Source organism: Mirounga angustirostris, unplaced genomic scaffold (genome assembly GCF_029215605.1).
Source record: "Mirounga angustirostris isolate CCGP_5_RB_7025 unplaced genomic scaffold, mMirAng1.0.hap1 SCAF_5, whole genome shotgun sequence".
Taxonomy (NCBI): Eukaryota; Metazoa; Chordata; class Mammalia; order Carnivora; family Phocidae; genus Mirounga; species Mirounga angustirostris.
The window spans coordinates 65,239,699-65,264,065 of record NW_026991713.1 but is presented as its reverse complement, the minus strand read 5'-3'; the positions used below and the strand labels follow the sequence as shown (position 1 = coordinate 65,264,065).

At 36.4% G+C, this 24,367-nt stretch overlaps 1 protein-coding gene across 2 annotated transcripts in view; it reads right to left on the bottom strand.

The window, feature by feature from the left end:
* Positions 1 to 1,548: 1,548 nt before the first annotated feature.
* RPAP3 (RNA polymerase II associated protein 3) overlaps positions 1,549 to 24,367 on the bottom strand; it is a 38,300-nt gene continuing 15,481 nt past the window's right edge. Inside the window, exons 6-17 of one of the 2 annotated variants that reach the window (XM_045873565.3) lie at positions 19,142 to 19,263; positions 18,345 to 18,415; positions 17,054 to 17,179; positions 15,960 to 16,087; positions 13,122 to 13,243; positions 10,923 to 10,993; positions 10,703 to 10,804; positions 7,435 to 7,673; positions 6,009 to 6,195; positions 5,090 to 5,187; positions 4,416 to 4,516; positions 1,549 to 1,859 (exon numbers count right to left, since the gene is read on the bottom strand). In XM_045873565.3, coding sequence (XP_045729521.2) covers positions 1,774 to 1,859; positions 4,416 to 4,516; positions 5,090 to 5,187; positions 6,009 to 6,195; positions 7,435 to 7,673; positions 10,703 to 10,804; positions 10,923 to 10,993; positions 13,122 to 13,243; positions 15,960 to 16,087; positions 17,054 to 17,179; positions 18,345 to 18,415; positions 19,142 to 19,263 — 1,453 coding nt within the window. In that variant the 3' untranslated portion in view covers positions 1,549 to 1,773. The remainder of the gene's footprint in view (positions 1,860 to 4,415; positions 4,517 to 5,089; positions 5,188 to 6,008; positions 6,196 to 7,434; positions 7,674 to 10,702; positions 10,805 to 10,922; positions 10,994 to 13,121; positions 13,244 to 15,959; positions 16,088 to 17,053; positions 17,180 to 18,344; positions 18,416 to 19,141; positions 19,264 to 24,367) is intronic. The other variant, XM_064591355.1, reaches the window with a different exon arrangement.

Genomic DNA, 24,367 nt, shown 5'->3' with positions numbered 1-24,367 from the left:
GAGGTGGGAGGATGGGGGGAATAGGTGAAGGGGATTAAGAGTACACTTCTCATGATGAACACTGAGTAATGTATGGAAGAGCTGAATCACTATATGGTACACTTGAAACTAATATAACGCTGTATGTTGACTATACTGGAATTAAAAAACAAAACAAAAAAAAATGGCAATCACACTACCTGCCCTACTTTGTAAGTTTCTTCTAAGGATCACATAAGAAAATATATGAAAAAACATTTTTGCCTTTGGAAGGTTTTTCTGTACATCAAAATCAACTTATAGGGGCACCTGGGTGGCTCAGTCAGTAAGTGTCTACCTTTGGCTCAGGTCATGATCCCAGGGTCCTGGGATCGAGTCCCACATCGGGCTCCCTGCTCAGTGGGGGAGTCTGCTTCTCCCTCTCCCACTCGCCCTGCTTGTGTTCCCTCTCTCACTGTGTCTCTCTCTGTCAAATAAATCAATCTTTAAAAAAAAAAAAAAAATCAACTTATATAATGATTTGAGAAAAATTCAAGTCATTCAAAATTCAATACTTATAGTTCACGTATTAAGCTATACATTAAAGGCACAATTTCATTACCTTTTCATATGCCATAATACAATACATTTAGCAATGCATAACACTAACAACCTCTATCCTAAGTGCATTGTAAAATACTGAGGCTATACAAGTTATGATCATTTCAGTAATTTATACTGTGAACTGGGGAAATTATCTTTGTAAATAGATTTTGATTCTTAGTCAAGCAATTTTAAGCATATGTATGATGCAACAAAAATAACTAACAGTACAAAAGTCTTAAATTGGACAGTCTTACTGATGCTGATAACAGCTAGAGGACAGTGACCTAATATTTTAACAACCTGGTAGCCTCTAAAATTAACTTGGTTGTAACAACATTTACAGTATGCCCAAAATTTGCTAGGGTGCTATTTTACACATTTGCTAAAGTTGGTCCCTATGGTAAAATTCCATTAAGTTGTATAAACATCAATTGAGCACCTAACTATGTGTAAAGGACTGTGCCAGGTACTATGCAAAACCAGGATGAGAATACTAAGCCCTGCTTTCAAAACTTACAGACACCACACTCATATGCAACACATATACACAAGCTATATGCTAATTACTACCGTAGACATTCCTAGTTTTTAAAATTCTTACATTTTGCTTTAGATTATTATCTGCCTTTAGATGACATATAATGTGGATATCATGAGGGAAAAAAACTGCAGCATGAAAATTTAAGGATGCTGTGACTCTTCAAGTAACCTACTGAAAGAGTCTAAAATCTCCTTTTGTTGTCAATACTAAAAATACACACCCTGTAAATAAATATTTCTATGTTAGTGAATTAGCACAATATTAAAACATTTATAAAGAAACTGTCTACTTAACACACTCTATACAACGTATGCTAATGAAGCAAACTTGTCACGTGGCTACAAAAACTTATGAAAATATAAAAATATGTTAAAATTATGGGGCACTGAAGAATGCATCTAGATTTAGAATTTTAAACGACATAAAATACTGATCTTAACAAGTACAGGTCATTATATTTTTATTTTTGGAAAATGACTTATAAATAGTTCACCTGAGTACATTTCTCATTACTTAAGTCACAATTCACCATATAGTTAATTAACTTATGTCTAAAGATAATCTTTTCCTGTATGATTTCATTTTCTTAAGAAGCAAAATACTTTATTTTCAGTAAAAAAAATTTTACATATGAAAGTCAAAGACAATAATTTCAGTAAAAATGAAAATCAACCACCATATCTTTTCTTGAGTTCTTCAACAGACTTATCCTTCAATCCTGATTTGTCTATGTGATTGAACAATATATGTGCAACTGAAAAAAGAGAAAAAATTCATTTTAATCTCCATTTTCTAAAAACTAAGTGAGACAAAAATTAAAGAGAGTAATCTGATAAAACTTTTTATATTTTAGAGCAATAACCATTAGGATTATTTATAAATTCTAATTCAGATATTTAAAAAGCTAATCTGAGAATATTATATAAGAATCTAATGTTTCTTACCAGAATATTTTCTAAAAAATTTCCCCTACTTTCTCAATAACATTAATCTTGCAGATTTAAAAACTTAACTCATTCCGTACTACCTTAAACATTTTGCCCTCTGTAACAAGTATCCTTTATTACTTAATATTTCAATTAACTCTTTTTCAAACTGAAACCATTTTATAAGAAAATTTTTTATCTACTACTGTAAATTGAAACTTAGTAGTAACATCTACAAAATATTAGCTATACATTTTTATAATATCCAATAAACTATGTAACTATTAAAAATTAAAACAAAACTTCTCTGTAAATCATATAAAATCACCTTTCATACCACTGAATGGTCCACACTCAACACTTTGGAAAACTCTGTATAGTTCAAAATTAACACTGGCTACCGGTTGTTACTGATAAAAAAGGTAACAACAGCTAAGATTGATTGAATGCTTATTAGTTACACTCCAGGAACCATTCCAGGTGCTCCCTGTGTTTAGCTTAGCTGACAGTGGTGACCCAACCAAGACAGTAATGTTGGTAGGCCAGTCTAAAGAACCAACTCATATTCTTTGAGTATACTTGTACTTATCACATTACAGTAGCAAGAAATTCATTTACTCAATGCATTTACACTGACATGTTGTTATGCACTGTTCTACACCCTGAGACCTAGAGAACAAGGTATACAAAGTTCCTGCTCTCACGGAGCTTTCATTATTTCAGGGAGAGAGAAATAATAAACAAATACATGAAATATTTTCAGCTAGTTACATATTATGAAGAAAAATAAAGGAGGGGGCGCCTGGGTGGCTCAGTTGGTTAAGCGACTGCCTTCGGCTCAGGTCATGATCCTGGAGTCCCAGGATCGAGTCCCGCATCAGGCTCCCTGCTCAGCAGGGGGTCTGCTTCTCCCTCTGCCCTCTTCCCTCTCATGCTCTCTGTCTCTCATTCTCTCTCAAATAAATAAATAAAATCTTTAAAAAAAAAAAAAAAAGAAAGGAGGGTAAGAAGCCAAAGGGTGATAAAGGGAAGCAGACAGTTGTTTTGAGTAGGTCTGTTGAGTAAATAGTGTCTCTGAGGTGGCAACTCTAAGGTGGAAACTGAATGAAGTCAAGAAGCAGGCAAGGGGAAGATCTTCTAGGCTGTGGAAATGGCCAAATGCAAAGCACCTAAGGCCAAAATAAGTTTACCAGCTTGGTATATCAAAAAATATAAAGTCCGTGTGGTGGGGCAGAGTAATCAAAAAAAGTAGTAGTAGAGGTTAGAATAGTAGTAAGAGAAGCTAGTATTTTTCAGGGAACTTCAGGGACTGTTTTTGAGTAAAGATAAACAGAAACGTCTTTTAGCTTAAACCCTATTTAAAAATCTCATGTAAAATGATGTGTCCTCTTCTCTAAGTACAATGTAAAAAGTATTTTTCTTAGTGATTCAGACTCATTCAATGTCGCTGCTAGAAACATAAAGAAACAAGAAAAAGAGCCCGAGGTATGTTTAGTCCAGGAGATATGTGAAAATGGTACCCAGAGTTTCTGCAATTTTTAAAACTAAAAACCTGGTACTCTTGTGTTCTAATAATTTTTCCTTTTCCTAAAACTAGAGTAAAGCCCAAAACTCTGAAGTAACTGAAGTTCCTGAATAATTTGATTTTATTTAAGGTTTCCCTAAACTGGCACTTCATGGGAAAAACTGAGATGCAGAAATAGATAAGGAAGAGAATTCTGCAAGCTCATCACCTGCCAATTGTCCCCCTGACTCTACAATCCAGCTGCACCATACTTCTTTTAATTTTCTGAAGGCAATTTCCTCTTTCCTGCCTCAGAACTTCTGCATACATCATTACCCGGGTCTAAAACTCCTCCCCACCCCTTTCATCTAACTGACTCCTGCATGTCTCTGAGGAGTCACGTTCAATCACACACACACAAGGAAACGGGCTCTCACAGAATGGGGTGGACCTCCCCTGCACCCATGCCCAGTGACATGCGTCTGTGCTAGGTACCCTTTACATGTCCCACCACAGCAAGCTCTCAACCATTACACTTTCATGCATTTTCAAGTAGAAGAGTCCAGACTATAAAGCCTAACTTTAAATCCTGGGTCTGGCTTCCTACCTAGGTGACCTTGGTCAGGTTCCTTACCTCTCTATGCCTCAGTTTCTGCCTCTGTAAAAGGGAATTGATAATCACACCTAAACCTCATAATGCTGTTGTCAGGATTAAAAGATCTGATTTTACTTAACTGTAATTCAATTTAACTTGTGATTAATTTAAATTTAATTGTATGTATCTTAGAGTAAATATTCAATAAATGTCCACTATTTTTGTTGACTAAATAAAGGAACGTCAGAATAAAGAGATCTGGAAAAGCTTTCTTCACAGACTTACTTTTTTTCTCAGGTTCTGACATAAACATCACTGCCATATCAAACCTTTTTAGTTCAGAAAGTTTTTGTAAGATTTCAAAGATGAGTGATGGTTCTTCTTTCCTGAAACAATCCAAATATAAAACAAATGATCAGTTAAAAGTAGCTCATGTAATTCTGTTTTTCTAATACAATATTTCCAATTATATATAAATAAGGTCATTTATCTTTTTTCCCTGGATGTGATCTACATTTTAAGTGCCCAAATGAAGAGATTTATCAAGTCAATTGAAGAAATTATAATTTTCTTTATTTTTTTTAAATTTATTTTTTAATTAAAATTCAATTAACATATAGTGTATTAATAGTTTCAGAGGTAGAGTTCAGTGATTCATCAGTTGCATATAACACCCAGTGCTCATTACATCCCATAGCACAGACTTAATTAATCTGCTATCACATTTGTCACTTCTACACCTCCCTTTCGTTAAAAAAAGTTTTAAAGATCTTTTTCCTCCTACCTAATCATTTCCCTTTTTATTGCTTGCACTTGTCATCTCTTCACAACTTATACTAGAGAGCTAATTTTGCTTTACAGAAGGTAGTAATATGACATCAAGGAGAATGACTTTCCCAAATCACCAGAAATAGCGTAACATTACAATATGCAGGTATAATGAAAAAAATTCCACTTACTCAATATAAAAGTCATGCAGAATTTTAATGATTTGGTTGAATACATCTGGATCTAGATTTTTCTGAAACAACTTAGGATACATGGATGGCTCAATTTGCTTGGAAAAGATACAAAGAGTTAGAAAATTAGATCATGACAACATTCACATATCACAAATTATGTATCTAACAACTGCATAGGTGAATATAGGGAAGAGTAACTGCTATGCACTAGTCCTTACTGAATAATAATGGGGTCACAGTGCAATGTAACTGTGACAGAAGAATGGAAGTCAGAGTAACTCTAAGATAATCACTGTTCAAGGCAGAGAAAAATCTCATGAACAGAGAGATGTTCCCTGAGACAGGAACTTGAGAGAGCGCTCAAGGAGCAATAAAAATAACTAGATAGTTTAAAAAACAGAATGACATGAGATAATGTACTTAGAAGTAATTGGATATTAGAAAATTGTAAGGGATTATTCCTATAATCACACTAGAAAAAGACAATGCTAAAATCCATTATTTGGTAAATTTCGTAAGATCTGGTCTTTTTTCTCGGGAGCAAATAAGAGCTCATTTTCAGGAGAATGATTGTCTAAATACTGCAAGCACAGTGCTTGGGGCACATGGAAGGCACTCAATGTATTTTAACTTCCTTCCCCATCTTGAAGAATGAAGAATTAAGTTTAAGTTATGATTTCTGAAATTAGAATAAGTTGTTTTAGACCACAGAACTTAACACAGACCTATTTCCAAAGGTTTCCTGGCTGCAAATATTTAAAACAGTCTGGCCGAGGTAATACATGCAGCAGGCAAGGAAGGGGTCTACAATCATATTATACAAAAAGCAGATACAGTGTCATTGCACAGTACTAGCGACAAAAGAAATTCTTTGACCTTCTCCTTAAACTAGAACTACCAGCTTCCTCTTTCTTACCTTCAAATACTGATACAACATATCCGGAGAATTTTTCAGTTGTCTGAAATCAGACTCAAGCTGGAATGAGTTTGCAGGAACTGGAGGGAGAACAGTTGTGACAAACTGAGCAGGCGTCTTGTCTATCTCTACAGAATTCTTCTCACTGAAAGACTGACATACATCCTGTTTCAAGTTGACTGGAGGCCTGAAATATTTCAGAGGCATCAGTCAAACAATTAGAAAAGAACCAGAGACAGTTACAGCTTATATAAGGAAACATCAATGGTGATTTCTCAATTTCTGACTTTATTAATATAGTATTGTTAACTATTTATATTCTACATGTAGCAGATTCTCTCAGCTGATAAAAATATACCTGTATTTTTGCCAAGACAGATTATGCTTTTGCCAATTTTCACATGCTGGCTACGTAATGACTGTTCTCATCTGCTGGGCTAACGTAGCCTGGCCACCTTCTGAAGCACGCCATTTCTATACACTGCGTTACTACATCCTATCACATATACTCACAACTCAGCCTTTCAGAAATCTGAATTATCACAGTTTCAAGAGAGATAGCCCTAGACACCAAGAAATGCTTCCTCCTTTAAAAAAATCTGCCTGGTTAGCGTTTTCCCCAAATCACTAAATAATCACTATCACTTTAAATAAAACCACTCAAGTTCAACATTAAAAAAACTTTTAATAGGATTGCTGAGTGGCAATACAAGAATGCATGAATAAAGTTTCAACATCCCCAAATAAACCTAATTAATCTAGATCTTTTATATTCTCACCATCAAGCAAACACATGACTATTTTTTAAAATTCCACATATAATTTAAAGAGCCCACAAAAAATCTTAAATATTAATGGCTAGAATAATGATAACTAAATTCTACACTTTTTATGAACTTTCCTCTTAAAAACTTTAAAAAGTGAAATGCATATACTGAAGTTCTAGAATAAAAATGCACAAAATCAATTTGTTCAAGATACTTTCTTACCTCTAAATTCCCCACGATGGTGTAGGAATAGTGATCATACCTTAAGCAAAACCTCTCTTAAGTACAAATAAAAATCTAGAATGTGAAGTTGGGCAGTTCAAAGAATTACGGTGATAAGCACAAACCAGAAGTCTCATCAGTAACACCAATTCTCTAGTGAATTATTACCATTCTCGAGGAGTATCAAGTAAGAGTATTTCCTCTGGGGCGCCTGGGTGGTGTAGTCAGTTAAGCATCCAGCTCTTGGTTTCGGCTCAGGTCATGATCTCAGGGTCATGAGATGAAGCGCCACATAGGGCTCCTGCTCAGCACAGAGCCTACAAAAGACTCCCTCTCCCTGTCCCTCTGCCTCTCCCCTCGCTCTCACTCCCCCACTCTCTCTCTCTTTAAAACAAATTAATAAATCTTTAAACAAAAAGAGTATTTCTTCTACTCACGGCAGGGCTGAGGTATCACTGATTTCTTCTACTTTCAATACTTTTGCTTTTGGAGTATCACTTGCGGGCAAAAGGCCACCCTGGCTTGAATTCTTCTTACTTGCAGGGCCTGCACTCGCTCTTCCGTTTGCCAGGTGAATAAGATTACTCTGTGCAGCAGCAGCAGCAGTGCTTTCTGGCACATCAATAGTCTGCATCAAATCACCAGTTTCTTCAATAACAACTTTCTTGAGCGGTTGCTAAAACAATTAAAACCAATTCTTCACATCAACGTATAAAGGTTTCCTATTTGAGGGTCACAAGTTGAAAGGCTGCCGTGTTCTTATAACTAATATCTGCTCCACATTTAGAGAATGTACTTAGATTTTAATTTCATAGACTAACAGCTATAAGTCAGTTCAGTCTGATGGCTAGACAGACAGGAGTCATACTCTGAGAATACAAAGAATAAAAAGATGCAGAGCACCTAGCACGTGTAAGTGTGATTGGGAGAAGAAGAGATGTACGTATCCATAATTCCAAGGCAACGGGCAGCATGCCGTAAAAGGGGAAAGCACCACATGCCAAGGGAATACAGAGGAAGGAAGACAAACAGTGGCATCAGGGGAGTCGTCACAGAGAAGTACACACGAACGGCAATGTGGAAGGGCAAGCACGGTCAGTGGGAAGATGAGGAAGTCCAAAGGGGCTAGAGCAAGGCGAGGAGTTGGGGGGACAAAGCCTGAAAGGCTGCTGCTTAAAGACAGCTTATAAAGGAACTGTGCGCCATGTCAAGGAGTTTGGACTTTATCCGAGAGGCAACAAAGCCAAGAAACATTATGGCCAAACCTACAGTGGGCTAACTGAAGGCAAGCAGAACAAGGTCAGACAATAACCAGTATCCTGTATGAAACAGAGTAACGTTAAAATCTAACTAGATTAAAACATAACAATAATAAACAAAAAACACCTAAGTAGATTTTCTAAATAGGTAGCTGCTGGATAAAACCAGCCCAGGATTAAAGATTTGCCAAATATATTCACAAAGTTTCTAAGACGTGACCACAATGGTTTCTAATTTAACAAAATATAAATAGGATTCACTGTTTATTTCAATCATTACAAATGTCAAAAATGTTCAATTTCTTCTTAAGTTTACATATAGTATTCTATTTTTAACAAAAAAACTTTTCTTCAATTTATCCTAAGTGTTCATTCCAACTGTATGGTTGAACTTTAAATCAAAAAGTTGTAAACATAAAAACTGTAGACATATATATTAAACTCAATGTTAAATCCAGACATTCTATTAACATAGCTAAGACCTAACAGCAACAACCAAGTGTTACTGGATGAACAAACATAAATTTTAAAAGCTATTAGCAAAATTGTTAACAGAGTCCTAGTAGCAGTTCTATTTAAAGTACAATCATGTTAAGCTGAAGCCTTTGCCTTGCTGAGAACTCTCAACAACAACAGTTTTCTCTGAAGATATTAACCAAGAATGGGCATGTCTTAGTGCTGCACAATGGACTATCATTTCTGACAGGCAATAATCATTGGATTAAATTAATACAGTCCCATTTAAAACCAAATCCCTTCACTGACAACAGATGTGTGAACATGATAATAATTTTAAAATTTCCTAATCAGTGGTCTCTATGAAGTGTAGACCAGCGGGTACTGGGAGCTGCTGAGGGCTACTGATGGTTGGGAGGGATGGGGGCGGGGGGAGGCAGTGACAGTATGCTGGTTAACAGGAATGAAACACAAAAGATATCACTACAGAAAGATTTAAGAAAATATGAAAGGTTGAACTAACCCTTTCTCAAAACTAAGACTTAGATGCATAACATTTTATTTAGCTCTACGTTATGGCCATTTCAAGAAAAGAGCCTCTCATGATAAAGCATGGGAATTTTATACCAGAAATCAAAACACATTTGCGTTAATTCTGTTATTTAGAATTTTTGCCTCCTTCTTCCACAGAACATAATTACTCTGTGTCTCATAGTGTCCTTAGAACTACCTATGAATTGATAAGATAAACATAGCTGAGCTTAGCTGACATTTATAAGGAACATGCTCCTCCCAGAAAACACCATCTCAGTTCCCCTCCAAGACTGCAGGCATCCCCATCTCCCAGAGGTCTCTGAGGCCACTGACAGAACTTCCAGAGAGAAGACCCCTTTGTCAGGGAGGGAAACAAAGGAAGGTGGTCATGGGCTGGCAGGCAGAACTCTTCCACAGGAGTGGAGAATGGGCTTTTTATTCTCACTCATTCTTCCTGTTCTCAATATCCAAAGAACCACCTCCTGCAGCCACGGAGGAGGGACACAGGGTTATCCTGGACACAGACGCCTGCCTGTCTGGAGTACACGACTTTATTCGTTTGTAATTACTTCCGATAATCCTCTAGGATGGAACCCCTTGCCGTTCCACACTGCAGACATGGGCAGTGACGTGTGGTGACAGTCATTTAACCTCCTGGCCTCTAGTCCCCCGAGCTGCAGGCGGCACCCAGTGGAAGGGCCAGAGTTTTCTGGCGCTGATGCTGCCCTCTGGGAACCTGGTGATAGGAAAGGTAGCAGGTGCTGATGCCTGCTTTTCTGGGGTTCAGCTGTTGTTGGTATTGGCTCTTTTGTCTGTCATATCAACATAGCTTCCACTTCTGCTCTGCAAGTCAGTATGGCGACAAGAAGATCCCCTTCCTTACCAGGACCATCCTGCCCGTGCTACTCCACGGGCCCCCCTTTATCACTATCCATGGGCTATGAGCCACCTCCACCTCCTGCACCTCGGGGGCCCCAGGGACCACATGCACCACCCCCACCTGCACCAGCTGATAAATGATGTGAGCAGTGTGAGATGACTTGTAAAGCACGTTCATCTTTTGTTGTTGTTGGGATTAAGTGCTAATTTTAGATCTAACCCCATATGAGATGCAAGGCTATTATTATAATAAAATCATAATCCCAAATAAAAATGGTACTAGAAATTAAAAAATAATTATTATAAAATGTAAAACTACCTAAAATTCCTTTAGTATCAGAAAATATGTCAAAATATTTAAATTTATAGTGCTAAATTAAGTCACTGAAAAAGTTTTCCCAGAATTCTAAACAGCTGAATTTTCCCCATTTTTATTATGTCAATAATTATCCTAAGAGTGCTTTTTAAAGATTCTAAGAGGAGTTTATTAACTCAACAGTGTGCTTCCAACTCTTATTAATACAACACTGATATTTAAAAAGGAAGGAAAAAAATGAAAGAAAAGTGCTTCACTTACAGTTGACCCAAGATGAGATGGATTATCAATAGGTTTTATCACATTTTGCCTTTGTGTAGAATCGAGAAAAACGTCATCCCAGTGTCCTTTCTCAATTAAATCCTTGAAAATAAATTTGTAAGCATGACTACCAAAATACATTCTCAAGTTAATTATGTAACAGATAATGTGTTTCTGTTTTAGAAAATAAGACCATATTTTGGTGAAAAGATTACATTACCTTTTTAATTTTGGAAAGTTCAGTTACTGCTTGCTTATTCCCAGGTTCCAAAAGTAAAACAGTTTCAAAATCTAAAGTGAATTTTTAAGAAACAGAATAAATTAGTGAAAATATTGACAGAGTTCAAGCCATGATACATTTAGTTAATAACCCATGTTTCTCTCTAGAAACTTTACTCAGGACGCTAGGAAACAGGTGAGCAATAATAAGAGCTAAACATTGACTAAGTGCTCCTCTAGTTACTTTATGTGAATTCTCGTGTCACCCTCATTACAATCCCACTTTCCAGATGTTACAACTGAGGCCTAGAGGTCATCTAACTTATCAAAGCTCATACTATTAAAAAATGACAGGGTTACTCACCAAATGTAAGACAGAATCTAAGAGAATTCCATATAATGGAATATTATTCAGCCTTAAACCTTGAAGACATTATGCTAAGTTAAAGAAGCCAAACACAAAAGGACAAATACTGCATGATTCTACTTATATGGGTTACACCTAGAATAGTCAAATTCATTGAGACAGAAAGTACAGTGGTGGTTACCAGGGGCTGGAGAAGGGGGGAATGGGGAGTTCTTGTTAATGGGTAGATTTTCAGGACTGGGTGATGAAAAAGTTCTGAAGATGTATGGTGGTGATGGTCGCACAACAGTGTGAATGTACTTAATGCCACTGAAATGTACACTTAAAAAATGGTTAAGATGGGGGCGCCTGGGTGGCTCAGTCGGTTAAGCAGCTGCCTTCGGCTCAGGTCATGATCTCAGGGTCCTGGGATCAAGTCCCACATGGGGCTCCCTGCTGAGCAGGGACTCTGCTTCTCCCTCTCCTCCCCACTTGTGCTCTCTCTCGCTATCTGTCCCTCTCTCTCAAAGAAATAAAATCTTTAAAAAAAAAAAAAAAGGTGAAGATGGCAAATTTTTATGTTATGTATATTTTACTATTTTTTTAAATGCATGAGCTTCAGCTGAAGCCAGGCTTAGAGAGAAACTGTCAGATTTAAATGTACATATCAGAAAAGAAGGAAGGCTTAAAATCAATTATCTAAGTATTGATGTCAAGATATCAGAAAAACATCAAATTAAACCTAAACAAAATTGGGGCGCTTGGGGGCTCAGGTCATGATCCTGGGATCCTGGGATCAAGCCCTTGTTGGGCTCCCTGCTCAGCGGGGAGTCTGCTTCTTCCTCTCCCTCTGCCCCCCACCCCCACTCATGCGCATGCGCGCGCATGCTCTCTCTCTCTAATAAATAAAATCTTTTTTTTTTTTTTAAAGATTTTATTTATTTATTTTGACAGAGAGAGAGAGAGACAGTGAGAGAGGGAACACAAGCAGCAGGAGAGGGAGAAGCAGGCTTCCTGCTGAGCAGGGAGCCCGATGCGGGGCTCGAGCCCAGGACCCAGGGATCATGACCTAAACCGAAGGCAGACGTTTAACAACTGAGCCACCCAATAAAATCTTTAAAACAAAATAAACCTCAACAAAATTGAAGGAAAGGAATAAAGAGCAGAAATAAATGAAACAGAAAACACCCACAATAAAACCAAGCTGGTTCTTCAAAAAGACTAATAGAACGAATACTTAAAAGATAGATCCTGGAAAAATAAAATAACTAGTAGCAACACTGCTACTAGTTATTTATAAAAAGGAGCATCACTGCAGATCTCACGTTATCCTCTAACCTTTAACGGCTGATTCCCTTTCTTTTTATTTTTGCCTTTTCCTTCTCACCTATAATTCAAATTATTCATTAACTTTGATTGGCAATTAGCCAGGTCAGACTGTACACTATTAAAGTAAAAGATAATCTGGTCGGGCGCCTGGGTGGCTCAGTTGGTTAAGCGACTGCCTTCGGCTCAGGTCATGATCCTGGAGTCCCTGGATCGAGTCCCGCATCGGGCTCCCTGCTCGGCAGGGAGTCTGCTTCTCCCTCTGACCCTCCCCCCTCTCATGTGCTTGCTCTCTCTCAAATAAATAAATAAAATCTTTAAAAAAAAAAAAAAAAGATAATCTGGTCCAGTATGGAAGCTGCATTCCTTCAAATCTGCAAACTATTCACGATCTGAACTGTGAAAGAAAATTTACTTCTCTAAGTTCTGTATCCTTGAACAACAGAAAAGCTACATAAATCTCTGTGTCTGTAACTTAGGAGTCTCATAAGGACAAGTGAGTGATAGTTGTTTTAAAAATAGTCGTACCTTGTTTGGCCTCATTTAACTTTCCCAAAAATGTTCTTGCCGTTCCTCTTCTGGCAAAAGCTTTAGAGTATGAGCCATCTAATAAAATAGCTTGTGTGCAGTCTTTTTCGGCTTCTTCATATCTATTTAATATGACAAAATTACCAACTGGAAAATGCAGCTTATAGATAAACTTCACATAAACGGAGTTTCTAACGTAAAACGCAGGCATATTATTTTAATTAAAAACTCCCAAATCTGTCTTTGAGGGGAAAGACTATTTTTTTTTTTAATTGTTCACTCACCAAATCTTGGAAACATCTAGGAAGGAGTGAAAAGGTACGAGGTTAAAAGAAAGTCAGGAAGAGTGTGCTGGAAGAATGTAAGAAATGATGGCAAAATACAAGCAGAGCAGACAAAAGAATACCACATGCTGGCAGCCCACTTCCCCCTCAACATTCAAAACACAAGGGTACTACATTGACAATTAAAACTGGCATTAATTTTCTAATATTTACCCACCTAAGGATCACCTAAGGTATACATCACCTAAGGAAAACCAACCTACGCAAAACTTAGGACGCGTTATATGTGTGATGGCATATCATCTAATGTTTTCATAAATTCTACTCAACCATGCAACCAGCCATCAATTCAGTCAGACTGGGTAGTGCTCTAAAAAACAAAAAGTTAAAGAGAGCTAAACAAAACAAAACAAAACAAAAACCAAACAAAAAAACTGAAGACCCTCCTATATGTCAAAATGACATTAATGAATTACTGTAAATTTATTTGGCATGATAATGGTATTACAGTTATGTACAAAAGATCCTTTAGGGACAAGATGTCATCATGTCCTAATTTGCTTTGTAACAATTCAGATGGGAAAAAAGCTAACTAAATATAATGACAAATGTATGGCTTGTTAAAACTAGATGATTTGGTACATGGGATTTATTATATTACTTTCATGAAAGCCATAAAAGTTTCATAATAAAAAATTCCAAAAAAAGAGACTCTCCCGTGATTACATTCTCCCCAAAGCCTAAAATGAATGCCATTCTACCCTCAAAACAAGACCTCTTAAGAACAAATCAAAATTTCTAATGAAACATCTTTTAATTCTTTAATTCACTTTTCAATGAAATTATGTCTGTCTGTACAAGTGTGTGTGCCCACGCCCCACTAACAGATTTTCTATTTTGCTGATTGTATCATTCTCTCATTCCAGACACATGCATGCCCTCCTCCCCCCGCCCCAGTTTTCAGGGTAAAGTACTTTAAGGAGCACAAAGTCAAGGGCTTGCCTGACTCTCCAGCCTTATCTCTACCACTGTACCCTGTGTAACAGCCATAATATGGGCCACTTGCCCTTTCCAGAAGTTACATCAACTTTTCCACTCTTGTGCCTTTAAGCCTATACTGGGATACTCAACCTGTTTTTCAGCTCACTTACTCTAACCAAAATAATGTATCTCTATTGTGTCTGTTAGTTTAAATGAGAATAAATATGCAAACAAAATTTACTCCTGTGACAGGAGTTCCTAACCTGAGGGCCTTTGAGAGATCTGAAAAGTTGGATGGGAAAAATATTACTCACTCCTTATTTTCACTAACTCTTAAATGGGATTTGGCTTTTCTATTATAACTGCAGACAAGAAAACCACAGTAGCAAAAGCAATAGCTAGGACTTCGCCCCAATAAGTATCATTGATATTTTCATATCACATTACAACTGTTACAGATATCTCAAAATATTAATTATGTTCACCACTATTTCAGAATTATAGTAGTAATGAAACCTGCTATTTGTTTGTATGTGATCATAGCATCCCGGTCTATAAATGCTCCTAGGACCTAACTGGCCAACTATTAGGCAACTAACTCTGCCCCTAGTAGTCATTCAGATACCAAAGAGCAAAGTCATATGTCACCACACTGGTAACATAATCATCTGTGTTACTTTTCTTACTTCCTATCCACACTTATTAGTTCATCAGTATGTGGAAGAAGATGTCACAGATCAGCCCAAATTTAAATTTTCATATTATGTCTTCAAAGCAAATTTTTAGCTTTAAATCTACCTGTATTTTAAATGTAGCTTCTCATTTTGTTGTGTCAATAAAAAAGTATATATACCACTGTGTCACAAATTGTAGTATCTTAAAAACTATATTTCAATATAATTGGCTCCTCTGTAGTCTCAAATGTATAATTATGCATTCAAAGATATCCTGAGAAAGGTTCCCCATGCAGCCAAATGGATCCACAGCACCAAAAAAAGTTCAGAATCCCTATTCTAAGTATTCAGGGTTTTTTCTTAAATTCTGTCACTAGTATATAAAATATTATTACAAGAGATGTAAAGAACTGTGAGACAGTTTCTGCGAGCAGATATATCCAGCTGATTGTTCAACTTGGAACCCTTGAGTGCATCCAGAAACAGCTGTTAGTATACCACAGGACCAAGTCTTAGCTGTATATATAATCAATCAGCCGATCTCAATGGCAACAATTCTCTTTTGTTATGTATGGATATGCATATATAAAACACTGCCAGATAAGAATTTGCCCAAAAGGTTCTGAGGTTAAAAATAATTTTTAAATCACTAATTCAGAGTAACATGCATTAAACAATTAATGAAATGTTAAATTGTGTAATGCCACACTATTACAAGTGGGAAAATAATAACAAGAGCTAACATTTACTGAATATGTACTGATACACACTCAGTTTCTCTCTCATTTAAATTTAATGCTCATGAGTAAATAAATTATATTTTATTATTTATCTAACATGCCAATTTATGGTAAATTTCATTTTCATCCTGAAAAGCATTAAATAGAACCAATACTTACTTCTGAATCCTCAGATAGGCCATCGCTCTGTTACCTGGAAGAAGGGCATTAGTGCCATCTGCTGCTATCCCCCGAGTATAGCATTCAATTGCTCTTTCGTATTTCCCCTCTTTGAAAAATCCATTCCCCTATCATTTTGGAGAGAAGTATAAAGAAGAATGACAAAATATGCAAAAAATTAGCTGAATTCAAATCTTAAGTAAACACTACAAGAATACTCATCAACACTGTATCAGTAATGAAAGTATATTTTAATGTTAAAAATTTAGTCCATGATACATGTTCTAGAATCTGTTTGTTTAGGTTGTTTTTTGTAATGGCATTATTCTCTTTTCAGTACTAAAAAGAAAAAAATGTATACTACTATACTACTTTGCACCATTAATCATTATTCTACTAATTAAATATTACACAAAGCTTAAATCTAAAAACACACTTCAATAAATAGAGGCCCAAATATTATACTCCTTAGTTGTATTGGAAGCTGTACAATAGAATTTCATTAACTCAAATAATTTTTGTGAAAGAACAGAGTACCAGAATTGTACAACTCATTCTTTGGTAATACTAACATGCCTAAAACACAGGATAAATCAAACCATATTGGAATGTCTACCAGATTTCACTGTAATATTTATTTATAATCAGTCAGGTTTATCACAGTCAGTATCATTCCGTAAGTACTTATCATTCCATAAGTATTTTTCCAAGAAAAGCTACAAATATGTTAAACTAAATCTCAACTCAGGATTTCTAAAGGAATTTTGACCAGAAAACAGTCCAGTGTGAATTAATGAAAAAAAATTCTATGTAAGAATGAATTGTAACTTATTTCTATGTTAAATTTATAACCATCTATATGTAAATATGTTAAAATCCTCAAAAGTAACTTCTTCCCTAAACTATACTATTTTTTTAAATTATGTATTAAATCATCAATTACTCAAATTTTGAATTAGTAACCTCCAGGGGTTTTTTAGTATAATTTTCAGTTCCTACTGAAGAATTTTAATATTAGAGAAGACAGAAAGAGACACAAGAAATGAAGAGTAAACGCAGCAAAACATATATATGTTGAAATCCCTCTGGATTACCAGATCTTTCTCTGAAATGGCCTGCTGCTTATTCTTTTGCTCTTCAATTTGTTTTTTCTCTCCTTCAGTTGATTTAATCATTGTATCAGCTCCCTTTGGATATGAATTTTCTTTGGATGTTAAAGCCTAGGAGACACAGTAGTCAGCTAAAATAAAACAAGTAACGCAAGATGCATATACATTTGACTTTAAAATACTAAATCATTCAAATGTATTAGAATTTGTCACATTTCAAATTAATATTGAAATAATAGTTTTTACGCTAATCAAAGTCTAATTCAAATTAAAAAACAAAATAGTGGATTTAATATACATCTTATTCCAATTAAAATAAGCCATATCCACTAATGGTAGTTGTTCATTTATTTATTCAAGAAATATTTATTGAATTTTTACACAGGCCAGGCACCATTCTAGTAACTATTTTCAAAAATAAACAGATAATTAAGACCACATCACCAAATTTCTCAGATTTAATATTGTCATTATTTAATCTCAGACAAAATACAAAAATATGTAACATAATTCACCATTATATAAGCGAGTTGATGAATTTATCAGCAGATTATGTGCAATAAGTAATGGCAATACTTAAAAGCAGATTTTCCCCAAACATTGTCACTTTTTTCTCAAAGTTTCAACAGATGGCACAGTACTTGTAACTGATTCAACAGCAACATGAAAGGAATATGTAACATCATTTGACAGCAAATTTTATAGCTAAGTAACAACTTTTTCTCACTGTTAAGTAATTAGTATTGCTTTTGCTAAAATATAAACTATGAGGATGGAGCAACTTAAAATTATAAAATCAAACTTACTTACTTTTACTTACAAAAGTAAAAGTTTAGTACAGAAATCAAAGCACAAGCCAAAAAAGAAAAATCAGTGGGATAAAGAGAAATAATTCTATCATCTGGGAAAAAATAAAGCAGCAGGAGTTCACAGACCTCAGATGACTTTTTTTTCTTTTAAGACTTTAAGTAATCTCTACACCCAATGTGGGGCTCGAACTCACAACCCCAAGATCAAGAGTTGCATGTTCTACTGACTGAGCCAGCCACATGCCCCTCAGATGACTTTTTTAAGATGATGACTCCTAAGGATCTTTAAATACCATTCATTCTACTTCCTCTGGCTTGCAAATCTGTTTAATAAAACTATACAGTACAAAGAACTAAAATTAGAAAAAGTCTGTATTAAGTAATCTACAGTACAAAGACTATGCAAAAACTTTTACTTCATCAAATAAAGGTAAGTAATGCACTTAATTTAAGTAACTATGATTTACCTGATTAATTTTCCTGAGTTCATTCGTTGCTTCGAAGTTATTTGGTTCCAGTTCTAATACTTGTTCATAATCTGGGTAAGCGAGAAGATTAATATTAAAAGATAGGATATTTTTAAAATTCTGTAAAACAATAATCATCTGCTACCTGTGACAAACAGGCAAGTGTCCTGCAGCAAAATTAAGAGAAATAAGAAATACCAACCAACAGCAGGCTACTGGACTTTCTCCATTCTCCCCCAGGACAAACAAAACCCTGACAGGATCCCACAACAAATCATGTTCTTCCACCAGCCCCAGGAAGGATACTTGCTATCATTAAGTTGTACATCATAAAACCAAGAGGCAGCAGAATCCCAGCTTATCAACTTTATTCAGATTTTGTAATTTACAGTACACAAACCTATTTTAGAGAATAATAAAAGGCTTAGATTTTACAAATAAAGAAAAACGTGTTAAGAACTTTATGTACAGTGCTTCTGCCTCAAATTATCCAACAAGGTGTTTTAATCCCTATCTTACAGGCAAGAAACTGAAAATCATAGGAGATCCTTCCATAACCTTCCCTTTGGTCACACAGCTAATACACGGTGGAATAAGAATTTGAACCAAAGTGAAATTGGTGGCAAATAATGCATTCTTTCCCAAAGTATCAAGATACTTTTAAATAGCAAAAGTGAGCTTATTAAAATACAGAAAGCTCTCTGAAGGTAAGAACGGTGATTGTCCAGTATTCTTTGTAAAGCATCTGTCAAATTAAACAAAGAATTTTTTAGATACTAGGGCCTGGAAAATAATACCTTTTTTGGCATCCTCTAATTTTTGCAAAGCAAATCGAGCAGCACCTCGTCTTGCATAAGCCTTTGTATAACTTCTATTCAAGGCAATTGCTAAATTACAATCAGACTCAGCAACAGCAAATCTGCAATTTAAAAAAATTAAGGTTAATAAAATTCATGTGTTAAACCAAAACTTCAAAATTTGTTTCTGAAACCCCCAAGAAGGGGATTTAGTTCCCAATCAAAGGTGTGTTACCCACCTTCTTTTATTTACTTAAGGCTACTGAAAAACAGTAATTCGTGATGGTGAGATGTAAGTAATGTTCCCTTTAAAGCAAGGAACGAGAATGTCCACTATCACTGCTTTTTGTCATTATTGTACTAGAGGTCCTGACTAATGCAGTTTCATAAGGAAGAAAAACAGATAAAAAGACTGGAAAGGAAGGAATAACACTGACATTCTCAGATGATATGATGGTCTACCTAAAAAACTCAAAACCATCTAGAGAAACTGTTAGAAATAGTGAAAGTTTGCCAGGTGGCTGCTTTACTAGAGATAAGCAACAAAAACAGAAATAAATCTAACAGAAGATATTTAAAGACCCATACACAGAAAATTTGAAGACCGTCTTCAAAAACATTAAAGACTTAAGTGGAGATACAGCATATTCATGATCTATAAGTCACAAAACGTAGCAATATAATTCTCCCCAAACTGAGCTATGAATCCAAAGCAATTGTAATCAAAACCCCAACATAATTTTTCAAGGAATTTGACAAGATGATTCCAATATTTACACTGATAAGCAGAAGTCCAAGAATACCCAAGACATTCCTAAAAAATAAGGTAAAAAAACATGCCCAGTGTCAAATATCAAGACTTGTAATTATGGGGCGCCTGGGTGGCTCAGTTAGTTAAGCGACTGCCTTCGGCTCAGGTCATGATCCTGGAGTCCCGGGATCGAGTCCCGCATCGGGCTCCCTGCTCGGCAGGGAGTCTGCTTCTCCCTCTGACCCTCCCCCTTCTCATGTACTCGCTCTCTCTCATTCTCTCTCTCTCAAATAAAAATAAATAAATAAATCTTAAAAAAAAAAAAGATTTGTAATTATAATGCTATAGCAATTAAAGATAGTATGGAATGGGCAGAGGGATAAGCAACAGATCAATTGGAGAACAGAGTGATAAAAAAGAGATCAGTGCAAACTTGATATAGAACAATGGTGGCATTGCAAATCCATGGGAAAAGCATGGATATTCAATAAATAAGACTGGGGGGGCCCCTGGGTGGCTCTGTCGTTAAGCGTCTGCCTTTAGCTCAGGTCATGATCCCAGGATCCTGGGACCCCTGCTTGTGCTTTCTCTGTCTCTCTGTCTCTGACAAATAAATAAATAAAATCTTTTTTTTTTTTTAAGAAAAAAAAAAGATATTTCTTGAATGTTAACATTTTTAACTGTTAAATTATTATTTGGAAATATAAATTATATGGGTATCTGAGTTTTTACTATTTAAATGACATATTTAAGTCTTTGAAACTTATTAATATCTTGACAAATTACAATATTTACATTTTGTAATATACCTACAATTTAGTATGTGTAAGTTATGGAAAATAATTTTAAATAAACCCACATGCACCCACCATGCAACTTAGGAAGTAGAACATTACTATTATTTTTGAAGCTACCTTGATACTCCTTTCCATAGCCTGACCCTTGCTTCTCTTCCAGTTAGCCACTGTTTTAAGTTGCATATTATTCTTTTGGTTTAAAAAAATTCATCGTATACGTATATATTCCTATGTAGTATATTGTATGACTGCTTATTTTTGAGCTTTAGGAGTGTATTACACTGAATATAATTTTCTATGGCTTGCCAGTTCTCTGAATATTATATTGCTAAGATTTGTTCATGTTTTGCATGTAGCTGTAGATTTTTCATTTTCAGTTATATGTAATTCTTTTCTAGGAATATACTATTCTGTATCCATTCTCCTGTTGGCTGGATTATTGGTCTCCTTTCTTTCTTTCCTTCCTTTCCTTCCCCTTCTCCCTCTCCCCTCCTTTCTCCTAGGGACTCCCACACTTCTTTTCTTCCTTATTTAAAGCAGTGATGGGGCGCCTGGGTGGCTCAGTCGTTAAGCGTCTGCCTTCGGCTCAGGTCACGATCCCAGAGTCCTGGGATCGAGCCCCGCATCGGGCTCCCTGCTCAGCGGGAGGCCTGCTTCTCCCTCTCCCACTCCCCCTGCTTGTGTTCCCTCTCTCGCTGTCTCTCTCTCTCTCTGTGTCAAATAAATAAATAAATAAAATCTTTAAAAAAAAAAAAGGCAGTGATACTGTCAAGATTTTTCTGTGTGTCTTGGGGCTGGGTCACAGGATATATGTGCAACTTTACATGGTGACGACCAATTGTATAAGTAGTCAAAGGTGGTTGTATAAGTTTATATTCCCATTAGGAGCATGTAAGAAGCTTGCTCCATTGTCTTTACCAACACTGGTAGAATCCTAGTGGATGTAAAATGGTAATTCATTGTGGTCTTAATTTGCATTTCCACGATTGCTAATGAGGTTGAACATCGTCTTATATACTCATTCACCACTTGTATTTTTTTTTTTCCTGTGAATTGCCTGTTTTGTCTTTTGGCCATTTTTCTGTTAGGCTATTTTTCTGTTGATTTTTAAAAATTCTTTATTCTGGATACTAAATCCTTCAGTGTTTATTTATAATAATTATTTTCTTCCAATTTGCAGCTTTGCTTTTTTTCTTTCTCTGTGAAGTCTCAATGAACAGAAATTCTTAATTTTAATATATTTCAATTTATTGATTTTTTTTAAAGGCTAGCACTTCCAAAAATATGATTTGTTAAAAAAAAATAGTTTCCTTTCCTGAGCTCATTATAGTCTTCTATATTTCCTAAAAGTTTTTATGTTTTACTTTTCACGTTTAAGTCTTTACATATGCTTAAGGTAGAATTCAAATTTCATATCTTTTCATGTGAATATTTCAATCATTTCAGTCTTATTTTTTATTTTATGTTTTTTATTTTTTAAAGATTTTATTTATTTGACAGAGACACAGTGGGATGCGGGACTCAATCACAGGACCCTGGGATCATGACCTGAGCCAAAGGCAGACGCTTAACCAGCTGAGCCACCTAGGCATCCCTCAAGAAATATCTTGATGGTATTTGTCTTTGTTTAAATTCTTATGATAAGTCCATTCTCTGCTTATGATAAGACCGTAACACATTCATGTTCTTCAACATTAAATATGTATTTAAAGGGTCAGTATGACTTAAAGATAAACAAAGATTAGAACACATTTTAAGTTTATTATAATGAAAGGTCTCTAGGTTAAAGAGTGGATAAATGATTTTTCAAAATAAGGAAATTAATTTCTAAAAAGTTTTACCCAGCTAACTTTCCTTTCTTTTGTGAATTAGGTAAAGAACATAATCACTCAAATTTTTATTGGAGGATACATCTTCGTAATGTAAACTACAGGAGCATGGTCTGAGTATCTGAAACCATTTAAACCATTTAAAATTGTTTGAATAAAATAACTCAATAAAAAGAAGTGAGCCAGGGGCACCTGGGTGGCTCAGTCGTTAAGTGTCTGCCTTCGGCTCAGGTCATGGTCCCATGGTCCTGGAATCGAGCCCCACATCGGGCTCCCTGCTCCGCAGGAAGCCTGCTTCTCCCTCTCCCACTCCCCCTGCTTGTGTTCCCTCTCTCGCTGTGTCTCTGTCAAATAAATAAATAAAATCTATTTAAAAAAAAAAAAATGAGCTGTAAGAATTTACAGTTGAAAAGAAATGTAGTATGTGTTTAATCTTTCACAGATACTTTAACATGAAAGATTTTTTTATTCAAATTTCTTTTATTAAGATAAATTTTCTAGAGCAGTTTTAGGCTCATAGCAGTACTGAGGGGAAGGTACAGATATTTCTCATCTGTATACTCCCTGCCTCCACACATGCATAGTTACCATTATCAATATCCCACATGAGTGGTACATTTGTACAAGGGATGGACCCATACTGGCACATCATTATCACCCAAAGTCCATAGCTTACATTACAGTTTATTCTTGGTGTTGGATATTCTATGGGTTTGAGAAAGTATAAAATGGCATGTATCTATCATTACATTATTATAGAATGTTTTCATTGCCCTAAAAATCTGTCTATTCATTCCTCCACCACCCTCAACCCCTGACAACCACTCATCTTTTTACTGTCTCCACCATTTTGCCTTTTCCAGAATATCATAGAGTTGAAATCATGAAATCATACAGTATATAGATTTTTCAGATTAGCTTCCTTCACACAGATATATGCATCTAAGGGGGGAGCTAAGATGGCGGCACACTAGGAGGACCCCAGGCTTGCCTCATCCCTCCAACTCAGCTAGATAAATATCAAATCATTCTGAATAGCCAAGAAATCGACCTGAGGACTGAAAGAACAAACTGTACAACTAGAGGGAGAGAAGAGGCCACATCGAGGAAGGCAGGAGGTGTAGAGATGTGGTTTGGGTGCTATGGAGCGGAGGGAGCCCTGATGGAGGAGAAAGGTGAGAGTAGAGTACTCGGGGATATGCACAAAGAGAGCACGACCCCAAAGCCACTGGCTTCGAAAACGAGAGGAGCTGATTTTCATGAGTTTTTGCAGCCAGCTGGGCTCAAAGCCTGGAGTTTTAGAGGTCGGGCTTGGCTGGGATAGAGCCCTGAGGGCGCTGCCCTACTCCTAGAAAGAAGACAGGCAAACTACCGGGGGCAGGAGGTGCGATCTGAGGTTCACCTATGGCACATGGGGAGAGACCGTTTGTGCTTCTTGGAGTGCATACGAGAGGTGGCATTCACAGAGACGTCTCTCAAGGGACAAAAGAGCCAAGAGGCACCATTTCCCCCCTCCCCCAACCCTCAGCAGAGGCGCAGAGACCCCTGCTGAGGGCGGCTAACCCGGACACTGGCTTAGCCAGCTTGGCTCCAAATCCCACGCCCCTGCGCTAACTACCCTTCTTGGTCAAAGCTGCATTCGTCCCAATGCAGCGAGACCCTCCCCCAGAAGACCAGCGCAGGCCCTTGCCACAGCATGTCCCTAAAGTTTGGAGTTTTAAAAGTCAGCAAGCTTGGCTGGGACAGAACGCAAAGTGCACTGCACTGCTCCAGGCAGGCGAGCAACCTGGAGACAGACAGCGGGAAAAGAGCGACCTGAAAAACGCCTGGCAAACTGTCTGCTCTTCTG